The sequence below is a fragment of the Neoarius graeffei genome, chromosome 7 (genome assembly GCF_027579695.1).
Source record: "Neoarius graeffei isolate fNeoGra1 chromosome 7, fNeoGra1.pri, whole genome shotgun sequence".
Lineage (NCBI taxonomy): Eukaryota > Metazoa > Chordata > Actinopteri > Siluriformes > Ariidae > Neoarius > Neoarius graeffei.
The window spans coordinates 52,404,937-52,417,783 of record NC_083575.1 but is presented as its reverse complement, the minus strand read 5'-3'; the positions used below and the strand labels follow the sequence as shown (position 1 = coordinate 52,417,783).

The window sequence follows — 12,847 nt, the reverse complement described above, 5'->3', positions numbered from 1 at the left end:
AGAGAGACTAGTTAATCAGAGTCATGAAGTAGCTTCAGCGCTCTACAGAGTACATTGTCATGACAGTGGCTCACGAAGTTTATCCTTCCCGTTTTTTATCTAAAAACAGAGGAAAACCAAACATCCAAATGCATGTTACTAAAAGGGCTTTAGATAACAATGTAGGGAGACACACTGACCAATAAAATGCTGCCAGGATTTCATGGCTATCTCCTCCCATAGAGGGCTCACATCACTCATAGAGACCATGGTCTCCTTTCCTGCCTGCTTGGCTGAAAGGTCAATCTTATAGGCCTCCTCTAGTGATTGTCTTCTCTCCTGCATGACCAGATCCCACGTGCTTTCCACAAGCTTCAATAGCTCTAACTCCACTGCACAATTAAAAAAAACACAAACAAACAAACCCTTATACAGAATGACTCATCTGAGCAGAAAGCAGTTGACCTATAAGGAAAAAGCCCAACTTACCTTCTGCTGAATTAGGGATGTCAACTGGAGCCATCATTCGGGTGTTCTTGTGAGGAAAAAGATGTCGCCAGATTTTTCTGGATGTTTTTTTATGCATTTCACACCCAAATCCATCGGGAAAACTGAGAGAGCAGAGTAACACGACTGTCAACATTGACTTTAATTGGCTATGGCAGTCATTATATTTCATCCAGCCATCATCCATAACCGCTTATCCTGTGCAGGGTCGCAGGCAAGCTGGAGTCTATCGCAGCTGACTATGGGCGAGAGGCGGGGTACACCCTGGACAAGTCGCCAGGTCATCGCAGGGCTGACACATAGACACAAACAACCATTCACACTCACATTCACACCTACAGTCAATTTAGAGCCAACAATTAGCCTAACCTGCATGTCTTTGGACTGTGGGGGAAACCGGAGCACCCGGAGGAAACCCACGCGGACACGGGGAGAACATGCAAACTCCACACAGAAAGGCCCCCATCGGACACTGGGCTCGAAACCCAGAACCTTCTTTCTGTTAGGCAACAGTGCTAACCGCTACACCACCGTGCTGCCCAGTCCTTATATTTTTATAATAATTTTTATTATTCTATCCACATTCACTGGATATGAGCAATCGCACACTCTGATTGGCGACTCTACTACTAGGCTATCAGCTCATATACTGTGAGTAGAGAAAAACAAAATGGTGGAGCATATTGCTCAGCCAACCGAGGACGAAATAAAAACTCTACTCAAAAACAAAAAAAACCCAAAATACAAAAAAGCAACAAAATATGGAATAAAAGTATTTGATGGTAAGAACGTATCTTTTTAAAATTTTTTCAAGAATTATTGTTATCACATTTTTCACAAATTTCTACTGCCATTTCCCCGATTTGTTTACATTCTCAGCAGAAATTATTTTGTCAGATGTTTTGTATAAAGTTTGTATTTATCAAATTTGCAAAAAAATAAAAATAAAAATGCTCTGTTTCTCAAAATCCAGTGAATGTGGATAGAATAAAACAGTTATTCCACTCAATCTCGCTGTACATGACTTATAGCCATCTTGGCTATCAGCTCATGTACGACTCGATTTTGTGGAATAACTGTTAAATATTATTACCCTTGACACCACAGCACTGTTGAATTCTCAATTCTGATTGGTCAAATGGTTTTGATTAAAGGTTTGATTACGGTTTTTGAATTTCTTAGCATGACTCTTACTGTAGTTCAACCTGATATAACAATAAATTTAAAAAAGTACCATGTGCCAGTCTTTAATAAAAAAAAAGTTATTATTTGTAAATTGCTGTGGTATAAAAAGAATAAAACACTTCAAGATGTGCGGTTACGTAAATGAATTCAAATCCCACCACCTTGTTGATTATTTTCCTATACCAGCACACTTCGTTGTATTTTATTTCTTACTTATAATTAGTGTTATAGAATAATTGTAGTATAACAATACAAGTAATGTATATTGTTCACTTTCTATATTATTTAGATATTTTAGGAAATATTTGTTGTTGTTTGCCTGCCTGTGATAAGACTAGTATGGAAATTGCTTGACCTTCCTGAGCGGATGAGCAGAAGGCAGTGCAGCAGGCAGCTGACAAAGTGAACACTGGCATTGTAGGTGGCCATGATGATATCCCAATGCTGTTGCAGCACATGGAGGGTCCTGAGGATAAGCTCCTTCTCAGCTGGCGTCTGCCTGGGACGGGACAAGAAGTACAGCACGGCCCTATTCAAGCTTTTGTATAGGACAGAGACTATGGTCTCGCGCTGAGGCTGCCTTCTCTCCAACGCCTGCCAAAGACACAAGATTTCACGAAACACCACAACAGTTTGCAAGAATCAGAAACCAGGTGAGCATCAGATAACGCACGTACCACGGCTATCTGGTCTACTAGAAAGACCAGCAGATTTTCTGGATCCACCACAAACATGCCATTATAGAGTTTCTCCACCAGCATCTTACTGAAGACAGCAACGTTCTCAGACAGTATGGTAAAGTTCCCCTCTGAGCTGTGTTTGGATGAATCTGAAAGTACAATCCAAATAAAGAGCTTTTGGAGAGAAGTGTGTAGTCTGTATACAACCCTGATTCCAAAAAAGTTGGGACAAAGTACAAATTGTAAATAAAAATGGAATGCAATGATGTGGAAGTTTCAAAATTCCATATTTTATTCAGAATAGAACATAGATGACATATCAAATGTTTAAACTGAGAAAATGTATCATTTAAAGAGAAAAATTAGGTGATTTTAAATTTCATGACAACAACACATCTCAACAAAGTTGGGACAAGGCCATGTTTACCACTGTGAAACATCCCCTTTTCTCTTTACAACAGCCTGTAAACGTCTGGGGACTGAGGAGACAAGTTGCTCAAGTTTAGGGATAGGAATGTTAACCCATTCTTGTCTAATGTAGGATTCTAGCTGCTCAACTGTCTTAGGTCTTTTTTATCGTATCTTCCGTTTTATGATGCGCCAAATGTTTTCTATGGGTGAAAGATCTGGACTGCAGGCTGGCCAGTTCAGTACCCGGACCCTTCTTCTACGCAGCCATGATGCTGTAATTGATGCAGTATGTGGTTTGGCATTGTCATGTTGGAAAATGCAAGGTCTTCCCTGAAAGAGACATCGTCTGGATGGGAGCATATGTTGCTCTAGAACCTGGATATACCTTTCAGCATTGATGGTGTCTTTCCAGATGTGTAAGCTGCCCATGCCACACGCACTAATGCAACCCCATACCATCAGAGATGCAGGCTTCTGAACTGAGCGCTGATAACAACTTGGGTCGTCCTTCTCCTCTTTAGTCCGAATGACACGGCGTCCCTGATTTCCATAAAGAACTTCAAATTTTGATTCGTCTGACCACAGAACAGTTTTCCACTTTGCCACAGTCCATTTTAAATGAGCCTTGGCCCAGAGAAGACGTCTGCACTTCTGGATCATGTTTAGATACGGCTTCTTCTTTGAACTATAGAGTTTTAGCTGGCGACGGCGGATGGCACGGTGAATTGTGTTCACAGATAATGTTCTCTGGAAATACTCCTGAGCCCATTTTGTGATGTCCAATACAGAAGCATGCCTGTATATGATGCAGTGCCGTCTAAGGGCCCGAAGATCATGGGCACCCAGTATGGTTTTCTGGCCTTGACCCTTACGCACACAGATTCTTCCAGATTCTCTGAATCTTTTGATGATATTCTGCACTGTAGATGATGATATGTTCAAACTCTGCAATTTTACACTGTCGAACTCCTTTCTGATATTGCTCCACTATTTGTCGGCGCAGAATTAGGGGGATTGGTGAGCCTCTTCCCATCTTTACTTCTGAGAGCCGCTGCCATTCCAAGATGCTCTTTTTATACCCAGTCATGTTAATGACCTATTGCCAATTGACCTAATGAGTTGCAATTTGGTCCTCCAGCTGTTCCTTTTTTGTACCTTTAACTTTTCCAGCCTCTTATTGCCCCTGTCCCAACTTTTTTGAGATGTGTTGCTGTCATGAAATTTCAAATGAGCCAATATTTGGCATGAAATTTCAAAATGTCTCACTTTCGACATTTGATATGTTGTCTATGCTCTATTGTGAATACAATATCAGTTTTTGAGATTTGTAAATTATTGCATTCCATTTTTATTTACAATTTGTACTTTGTCCCAACTTTTTTGGAATTGGGGTTGTATAATGTTAAGTTATAAATTAATTAAAAAAAAAGAAAAGAAAAAGGAAAGAAAAGGACTGTATCAGAAATGCAACTAAAGAGTAAGTATATGGAGTATAAATTAAAATCAGGATTAAACATTTCAGTATTTTTTCCAAAACAGAAAATAAAAAAAGCCTGATTAGGAAGACTTTACCATCTCTGGCTACATGTGTAGTCTGACCCCCTTCTTGCCCTGTGATATGGATGATGTCCATCAGAAACTCTAACAGCTCACTCTGAAAGCTTTGCTTCTGCTCTTGACACACGTTGTCTGGAGAGAACTGAAAATACACCAGTACAGTAGTGAAACAAACACAAAAACACAAGCAGACTGACATTTCCAACTTTAACACACCATATGCTAAGTCAGTCCCCATTGCTTGTCATCATAATGTCACGTTAGCCAGCTTTGCGAGTAGCAGAGCCTGTCACTGAGGTGCAGACGTGCATTTGGCGCACTTTCCTGAAAACTGGGCAAAGAGTGGCACCTTATGGACAAAATAGTTTACACACTGAGCCATAAGCGAAAAAAATTATTACACATATCATGTATGTAAAAAGTTCATATGAACTCCAAGCAATGAGGTTCAAATAAACAATTTCATAATCTAAAAACAAATTAAAAAATTCATTCTTCATTTGATATGGCATTTGAGTTCACAACTCGCCATGAGTCCGTGTGTGACTCTGATAGCTGTCTCTGCTCACCTCCAGCAGCTGGATGAAGGGGTGATGCTGGTCTTTGGCAGGGATGTTTATGAGGCTATCCATCAACAGGATGCGGATGAAGTCACACACCTGCTTCCTCGCAGGATGAGACAGGCGAGGAGCTGATGTGTCCACAGCGTCCTCATTACTCTGAGGACCTGCAGCGTTCTGTGTATGCAAACAAGAACTTTAATCCATTTACTGACTTAGTTACATCACCTCAGTAAATAACCTTTTTTTTTTTTATTGCATCCTAATTCAGTGGGCAACAAGCATGGAAGGTACAGGGTCCTTGTGTCTCACCTCTGTGATTTCAGTGGGGAAAACTGCACTGGCCAAGGAGTTGAGGAAGTCAGAGGAGGCCCACAGAGCATCTCGTGGAAAGTTGCTGTGGACCAAGCAGAGAAACTGCATCACACTTCCTGGGTACTGGATGTCCCAGCTCTCTTCACTTCCTGTTATGGGCTTTTTTAAACAAATTAAAGCACAAAGGGGTAAGCCATAGTTAAGCATATACAGCATGAATTTTCAATACAGAGTGTACTCAGTGAATAAAAATTATTCGCCTTTCACACCTTGCAAATGATCATCTTGACCAATTCAAGAAGGACACAGGCTGCCTCTGTGCACAGCTGGACTCTTTGTTCATTAGCAGAGTTGTCAATCACACTCTGGAGCATGCTGTCTAGATTCACCTGGATTCAACGTGGAGATAATTAAAATCAACTGTTTAAATTACAGAAATTACAGCTGAGTGGAAATGTTTGCATGTCCCAAGGCTTTTAACTGAATGGAAGAACAAACAACCAAACAAACAAAAAAAGAAGAAAATGTAACTGTATTCTACAAAAAAAATCATAAAGAAAAATATACTGGATAATATATATCTCATCTCATTATCTGTAGCTGCTTTAAACTATCCGACAGGGTCGCAGGCAAGCTGGAGCCTATCCCAGCTGACTACGGGCGAAAGGCGGGGTACACCCTGGACAAGTCACCAGGTCACCACAGGGCTGACACATAGACACAGACAACCATTCACACTCACATTCACACCTACGGTCAATTTAGAGTCACCAGTTAACCTAACCTGCATGTCTTTGGACTGTGGGGGAAACCGGAGCGGAGCACCCAGAGGAAACCCACGCGGACACGGGGAGAACATGCAAACTCCGCACAGAAAGGCCCTCGCCGGCCCCGGGGCTCGAACCCGGACTTTCTTGCTGTGAGGCAACAGCGCTAACCACTACACCACCCAGGATAATATATATATATATATATATATATATATATATATATATATATATATATATATAAAAAAAAAAACAGTTATTCTACAAAATCAAGTCATACATGAGCTGATAGCTGATGAGGCACGTAGCACCGAGTCAGCTATAAGCCACGTATGACTAGATTGAGTGGAATAATTGTTTTATTCTATTGACATTCACTGGATTTTGTGAAACAGAGCATTTTTATTTTAATTTTGTGCAAATTCAATAAATAAAAACTTTATACAAAATGTCTGACAAAATCATTTCCACTTAGAATGTAAACAAACCGGTGAAATGACAGGAGCAATTTGTGAAAAATGCTATAATAATAATTCTTGAAAAATAAAAAAAGATGCATTCTTAACATCAAATACTTTTATTCCATATTTTGTTGCTTTTTTGTATTTTGGGGGGTTTTGTTTTCGAGCAGAGTTTTTATATATAAAATCTTAGTTCCTTATCTTCGTACGGTGGTGCTTGAAAATTTGTGAACCCTTTAGAATTTTCTATATTTCTGCATAAATATGACCTGAAACATCATCAGATTTTCACACAAGTCCTAAAAGTAGATAAAGAGAACCCAGTTAAACAAATGAGACAAAAATATTATACTTGGTCATTTATTTATTGAGGAAAATGATCCAATGTTACATATCAAAGTATGTGAACCTCTAGGATTAGCAGTTAATTTGAAGGTGAAATTAGAGTCAGGTGTTTTCAATCAATGGGATGACAATCAGGTGTGAGTGGGCACCCTGTTTTATTTAAAGAACAGGGATCTATCAAAGTCTGATCTTCACAACACGTTTGTGGAAGTGTATCATGGCACGAACAAAGGAGATTTCTGAGGACCTCAGAAAAAGCATTATTGATGCTCATCAGGGTGGAAAAGGTTACAAAACCATCTCTAAAGAGTTTGGACTCCACCAATCCACAGTCAGACAGATTGTGTACAAATGGAGGAAATTCAAGACCATTGTTACCCTCCCCAGGAGTGGTCGACCAACAAAGATCACTCCAAGAACAAGGTGTGTAATAGTCGGCAAGGTCACAAAGGACCCCCGGGGTAACTTCTAAGCAACTGAAGGCCTCTCGCACATTGGCTAATGTTAATGTTCATGAGTCCACCATCAGGAGAACACTGAACAACAATGGTGTGCATGGCAGGGTTGCAAGGAGAAAGCCACTGCTCTCCGAAAAGAGCATTGCTGCTCATCTGCAGTTTGCTAAAGATCATGTAGACAAGCCAGAAGGCTATTGGAAAAATATTTTGTGGATGGATGAGACCAAAATAAAACATTTTGGTTTAAATGAGAAGCGTTATGTTTGGAGAAAGGAAACCACTGCATTCCAGCATAAGAACCTTATTCCATCTGTGAAACATGGTGGTGGTAGTATCATGGTTTGGGTCTGTTTTGCTGCATCTGGGCCAGGACGGCTTACCATCATTGATGGAACAATGAATTCTGAATTATACCAGCGAATTCTAAAGGAAAATGTCAGGACATCTGTCCATGAACTGAATCTCAAGAGAAGGTGGGTCATGCAGCAAGACAACGACCCTAAGCACACAAGTCGTTCTACCAAAGAATGGTTAAAGAAGAATAAAGTTAATGTTTTGGAATGGCCAAGTCAAAGTCCTGACCTTAATCCCATCAAAATGTTGTGGAAGGACCTGAAGCGAGCAGTTCATGTGAGGAAACCCACCAACATCCCAAGGCTGAAGCTGTTCTGTACGGAGGAATGGGCTAAAATTCCTCCAAGCCGGTGTGCAGGACTGATCAACAGTTACCGGAAACGTTTAGGTGCAGTTATTGCTGCACAAAGTGGTCACACCAGATACTGAAAGAAAGATTCACATACTTTTACCACTCACAGATATGTAATATTGGATCATTTTCCTCAATAAATAAATGACCAAGGATAATATTTTTGTCTCATTTGTTTAACTGGGTTCTCTTTATCTACTTTTAGGACTTGTGTGAAAATCTGATGATGTTTTAGGTCATATTTATGCAGAAATATAGAAAATTCTAAAGAGTTCACAAACTTTCAAGCACCACTGTAAGATGTTCTCATAAAAGAAGAGGGATTGAAGGGTTGTCACTATTCAGACCTGCTGAACAGAGACCCAGAGACAAATTAAGTCCTACCATTACTTTTCAGGTGCTTATTTAAGTAGCTAATCGTTTGTGGAATAAATGACTGCTTTGTCCTATTTCTTGTAAGGGCTGGGTAGATACCTCCTGCCTGAGGGTAACAGTTCAAAGGCAGTAGAAAGTGGGTTCTTTGAGTCTGCTAAATTTTTTTTCTGCTTTATTAAGGGATCTGGATCTATAGATATGTTCTAGGTTATTCAGCTTGATGCTTAACAGTAAAACCACTTCAGTTCAACGGTTACCTGTCCATCAGGTACATGGAAGTCTGATTTTCCAAATAGCAGTGCAGCAAAAGCTCCATATATCTGTGGAAGACTGATATGATTGAGCAGCAGTCTGGGCAGCACAGTAAAACCAGGCACCATACCACTCAAGCACCCATATGACCAGGAGCGCATCCGTAAGTTACCTGAGGAAAATGGTGACACATCAGCAAATAAAAGGTTAATTAAAAATCCAAAATGCTTTGACCGACAGAGTTACATTTCAGCACTGAGACAAAGCCAAGAGGAACAGAAAAGGACCTGTTTGTTCCTGTCTAGTGGTCTAATGCAATTATTTGCAGTCAATGTTCGGTTGTACCTGTGACGCCTAGCAGCACGTGCATGTTTTCCACTAGTGTTCCTGACGACACAGCTTCTTTGAACTTGGCCCGTATTTTCTGATGTGACAGAAAGTGGACAAGTATCTTAAGAACCAACAATACTGTGCTGGAGTGGACGTGTCCATGTAGGAACAGGAGGAACCAGTCCGACCCCAGTATGAAGAACATTTCTTCCTGCTCACTGCAAGAGACACAAGCGCATTAGATGAATAAGATTCACTCAGAAAAATGATGTTAACAAGTCCTCAATGCTGCACACTCACTTGTTAGGAAGAGGTGTGTCAGAGCTGATTAGTGAAGACAGCACCTCAAGGAGCTGGTTCCTGATCCAGATGGTTCTTCCAGGTGTTTGGCTCAAGGCTAGACAGAAATTCAGATAAATCATTACTGAAAGAAAAACATGTTGACTTCAATACTGAACAACATATTCTTGAAAATGTGTTATTATAATGGCATGCCAGATTTACTTTTGATAGCACTTACCTTGAGATTGATCTTCACAAATTACAAAAGGAAAAGCTGTCTTCTCATTGACAGTTGGGAGCAACAGGGTATGAATTAAGAAAAGTCCAAGTCTGAAGGAAGAAACACAACAGCCATCTACACCATAACATTTTTTTCAAGTGCATTTATCAATCTTCTAGTAACGTTGTGTGTAATATGCTTTCGTCGGCCAAACCAAACTGAAAATGTTCTTTGTACTTGTGTTGAGTTTCCTTTTGCAGGATGCTATTTGTTGTGTCCTAATTTCATATCTTATTTGATTTGTGTTATCTTGCATTTTGGATTGCTTTCTTTCAATTCATTAATGTGAAACAAATAAAAAAGCAAGGTAAACTTGATACCATAATCTGTATAAATTTGCAGTAACTCACGCGACTTATACGATTTCAAGCCAATCAATCAAGGTTTATATTAATGAGTTTCCTTACACTGCGGAAGTTTACACAAAGGATATGGATGTTTTTTTTCTGAACTAATTGGATTCTTACAATTACCACATTTATTGTGTAAATGCTCTTGTGAATAATTTATTAATTGTTGCATATAAAGTATAACAAATTTGGCCCAATATTATCAGGCACTACAAATGTTTAGGGTTTGGGATTTGGAGTACTGTACTACTTTCACTGATAATTTTGCATAAAACAAGAGAAATATACTTCGAAACTGATTATCTATCACTTTTAAACCAACCATACTGTGCGTTCACTTTTTTTATGGAAGTGTTGGCGTTAATATGCACACTACTGCTCTAAAGCTTGGAATTAATATTTACAAATACCGTATGTAAAACAGTTTAAATACTTTTACATTTTTTGTCCATTTGCAAATAAAAAAAAAACTAGCATTTTTAAGCCTTCAAATAGGTTCTTTTCATGCCTGTGAATGTCTTTGGTGTTGAAGTGTTTTTGTAACAGGCATGTGATGATGGTGCAAATGACAGTGACTTTTCTGTGAGTCACGGTGGGATCCTGCAGTAAAAAAAGGAGCTTCGTCATCAGACTGAGACTGTGTATGGCCTCCGAATTCTGTGGATCTCCCCTGGAAAAGACAGACACATCAGTCATATGATAATGGTTTAATCACGACAAGTCAAAAGTCATGCAAGCAGTCCTGGCACAGTGCTATAATAAGTTTCCTGTTTATTGGTTATGCATGAGTGAAAAGAAGAAGTGAAACAGTACTCTGTACCCTGAAAATCGCTACATATTTACACAAGACTCTGACAAGTCAATGTATAGGGACTGGATATGTCAGGGTAGCATACCTTGATGATTTCAGGATATCAACAAAATGGTTTAAAACAGATAGATCAAGATTTTCTGGAGCATTCTGCCAGACCTAAAGTAAGACAAATGAATCAGGATGAATGAATTTAATATTCCTATGAGTGAGGAAACGGAATACCGATTTTAAATAAATAAATTAAATTCACAAAATTGAAGACAGATAGACATAAAGATACCTCAAAGTTACAGAGGATGCCTTGAAGAGCAGTGAGGTCATGGACATGCACGTTCCCTGTTCCCAGTTCCACAGTGCCCACTATGGCCAAAATCAGCTGGAAGATTCTGCAGCTGATCAGATGAGCCTTCATTTTCAGGATAAAGGCAAAGAGCTGCAGAAGATCAAGCTGACTATTACAAACTGAATTAAAATAAAGATAATACACAGTAAATACAGTTCATTTTATTTGTAGGAATCAAAAACAAAAGCCTGTGCAAATGATTTTTGTTTGTTAGTGTACCTTTTCAAGTGATAAGCAAGCATTTTTAACTCTTTCAACATGGACAATCTGACTTTTTTTCAGTATTTTGCATATCAACATTTCAGCTCAATATAGCATTTGGCTTTAGCATATACTTTTTTTGTCTTCACAAAGTAATAAAATCCTAATACTAATAAAAATGTGAAAATCAATACTAGGAAGTAGTCTCTTCATTCAACAGATGTACAGTGGTGCTTGAAAGTTTGTGAACCCTTTAGAATTTTCTATATTTCTGCATAAATATGACCTAAAACAATATCAGATTTTCACACAAGTCCTAAAAGTAGATAAAGAGAACCCAGTTAAACAAATGAGACAAAAAAATTACTTGGTCATTTATTTATTGAGGAAAATGATCCAATATTACATATCTGTGAGTGGCAAAAGTATGTGAACCTTTGCTTTCAGTATCTGGTGTGACCCCTTGTGCAGCAATAACTGCAACTAAACATTTCTGGTAACTGTTGATCAGTCCTGCACACCGGCTTGGAGGAATTTTAGCCCATTCCTCCGTACAGAACAGCTTCAACTCTGGGATGTTGGTGGGTTTCCTCACATGAACTGCTCGCTTCAGGTCCTTCCACAACATTTCGATTGGATTAAGGTCAGGACTTTGACTTGGCCATTCCAAAACATTAACTTTATTCTTCTTTAACCATTCTTTGATAGAACGACTTGTGTGCTTAGGGTCGTTGTCTTGCTGCATGACCCACCTTCTCTTGAGATTCAGTTCATGGACAGATGTCCTGACATTTTCCCTTACAATTCACTGGTATAATTCAGAATTCATTGTTCCATCAATGATGGCAAGCTGTCCTGGCCCAGATGCAGCAAAACAAGTCCAAACCATGATACTACCACCACCATGTTTCACAGATGGAATAAGGTTCTTATGCTGGAATGCAATGTTTTCTTTTCTCCAAACATAACACTTCTCATTTAAACCAAAATGTTCTATTTTGGTCTCATCCATCCACAAAACATTTTTCCAATAGCCTTCTGGCTTGTCCACGTGATCTTTAGCAAACTGCAGATGAGCAGCAATGTTCTTTTTGGACAACAGTGGCTTTCTCCTTGCAACCCTGCCATGCACACCATTGTTGTTCAGTGTTCTCCTGATGGTGGACTCATAAACATTAGCATTAGCCAATGTGAGAGAGGCCTTCAGTTGCTTAGAAGTTACCCTGGGGTCCTTTGTGACCTCGCCGACTATTACACGCCTTGCTCTTGGAGTGATCTTTGTTGGTCGACCACTTCTGGGGAGGGTAACAATGGTCTTGAATTTCCTCCATTTGTACACAATCTGTCTGACTGTGGATTGGTGGAGTCCAAACTCTTTAGAGATGGTTTTGTAACCTTTTCCAGCCTGATGAGCATCAACAGCACTTTTTCTGAGGTCCTCAGAAATCTCCTTTGTTCGTGCCATGATACACTTCCACAAACGTGTTGTGAAGATCAGACTTTGATAGATCCCTGTTCTTTAAATAAAACAGGGTGCCCACTCACACCTGATTGTCATCCCATTGATTGAAAACACCTGACTCTAATTTCACCTTCAAATTAACTGCTAATCCTAGAGGTTCACATACTTTGATATGTAACATTGGATCATTTTCCTCAATAAATAAATGACCAAGTATAATATTTTTG

General features: G+C 39.4%; 1 protein-coding gene across 2 annotated transcripts in view; it reads right to left on the bottom strand.

Annotated features, from left to right (window-relative positions):
* Positions 1-12,847, bottom strand: part of wdfy4 (WDFY family member 4) — a 71,832-nt gene that overhangs the window by 32,740 nt on the left and 26,245 nt on the right. For both annotated transcript variants that reach the window (XM_060925931.1, XM_060925930.1), the window contains exons 24-38: positions 10,895-11,047; positions 10,697-10,770; positions 10,309-10,470; positions 9,409-9,500; positions 9,189-9,285; positions 8,904-9,106; positions 8,564-8,730; positions 5,464-5,583; positions 5,192-5,353; positions 4,889-5,056; positions 4,335-4,461; positions 2,349-2,500; positions 2,027-2,265; positions 469-590; positions 180-371 (exon numbers count right to left, since the gene is read on the bottom strand). In XM_060925931.1, the coding sequence (XP_060781914.1) occupies positions 180-371; positions 469-590; positions 2,027-2,265; positions 2,349-2,500; positions 4,335-4,461; positions 4,889-5,056; positions 5,192-5,353; positions 5,464-5,583; positions 8,564-8,730; positions 8,904-9,106; positions 9,189-9,285; positions 9,409-9,500; positions 10,309-10,470; positions 10,697-10,770; positions 10,895-11,047 (2,230 nt within the window). The remainder of the gene's footprint in view (positions 1-179; positions 372-468; positions 591-2,026; positions 2,266-2,348; positions 2,501-4,334; positions 4,462-4,888; positions 5,057-5,191; positions 5,354-5,463; positions 5,584-8,563; positions 8,731-8,903; positions 9,107-9,188; positions 9,286-9,408; positions 9,501-10,308; positions 10,471-10,696; positions 10,771-10,894; positions 11,048-12,847) is intronic.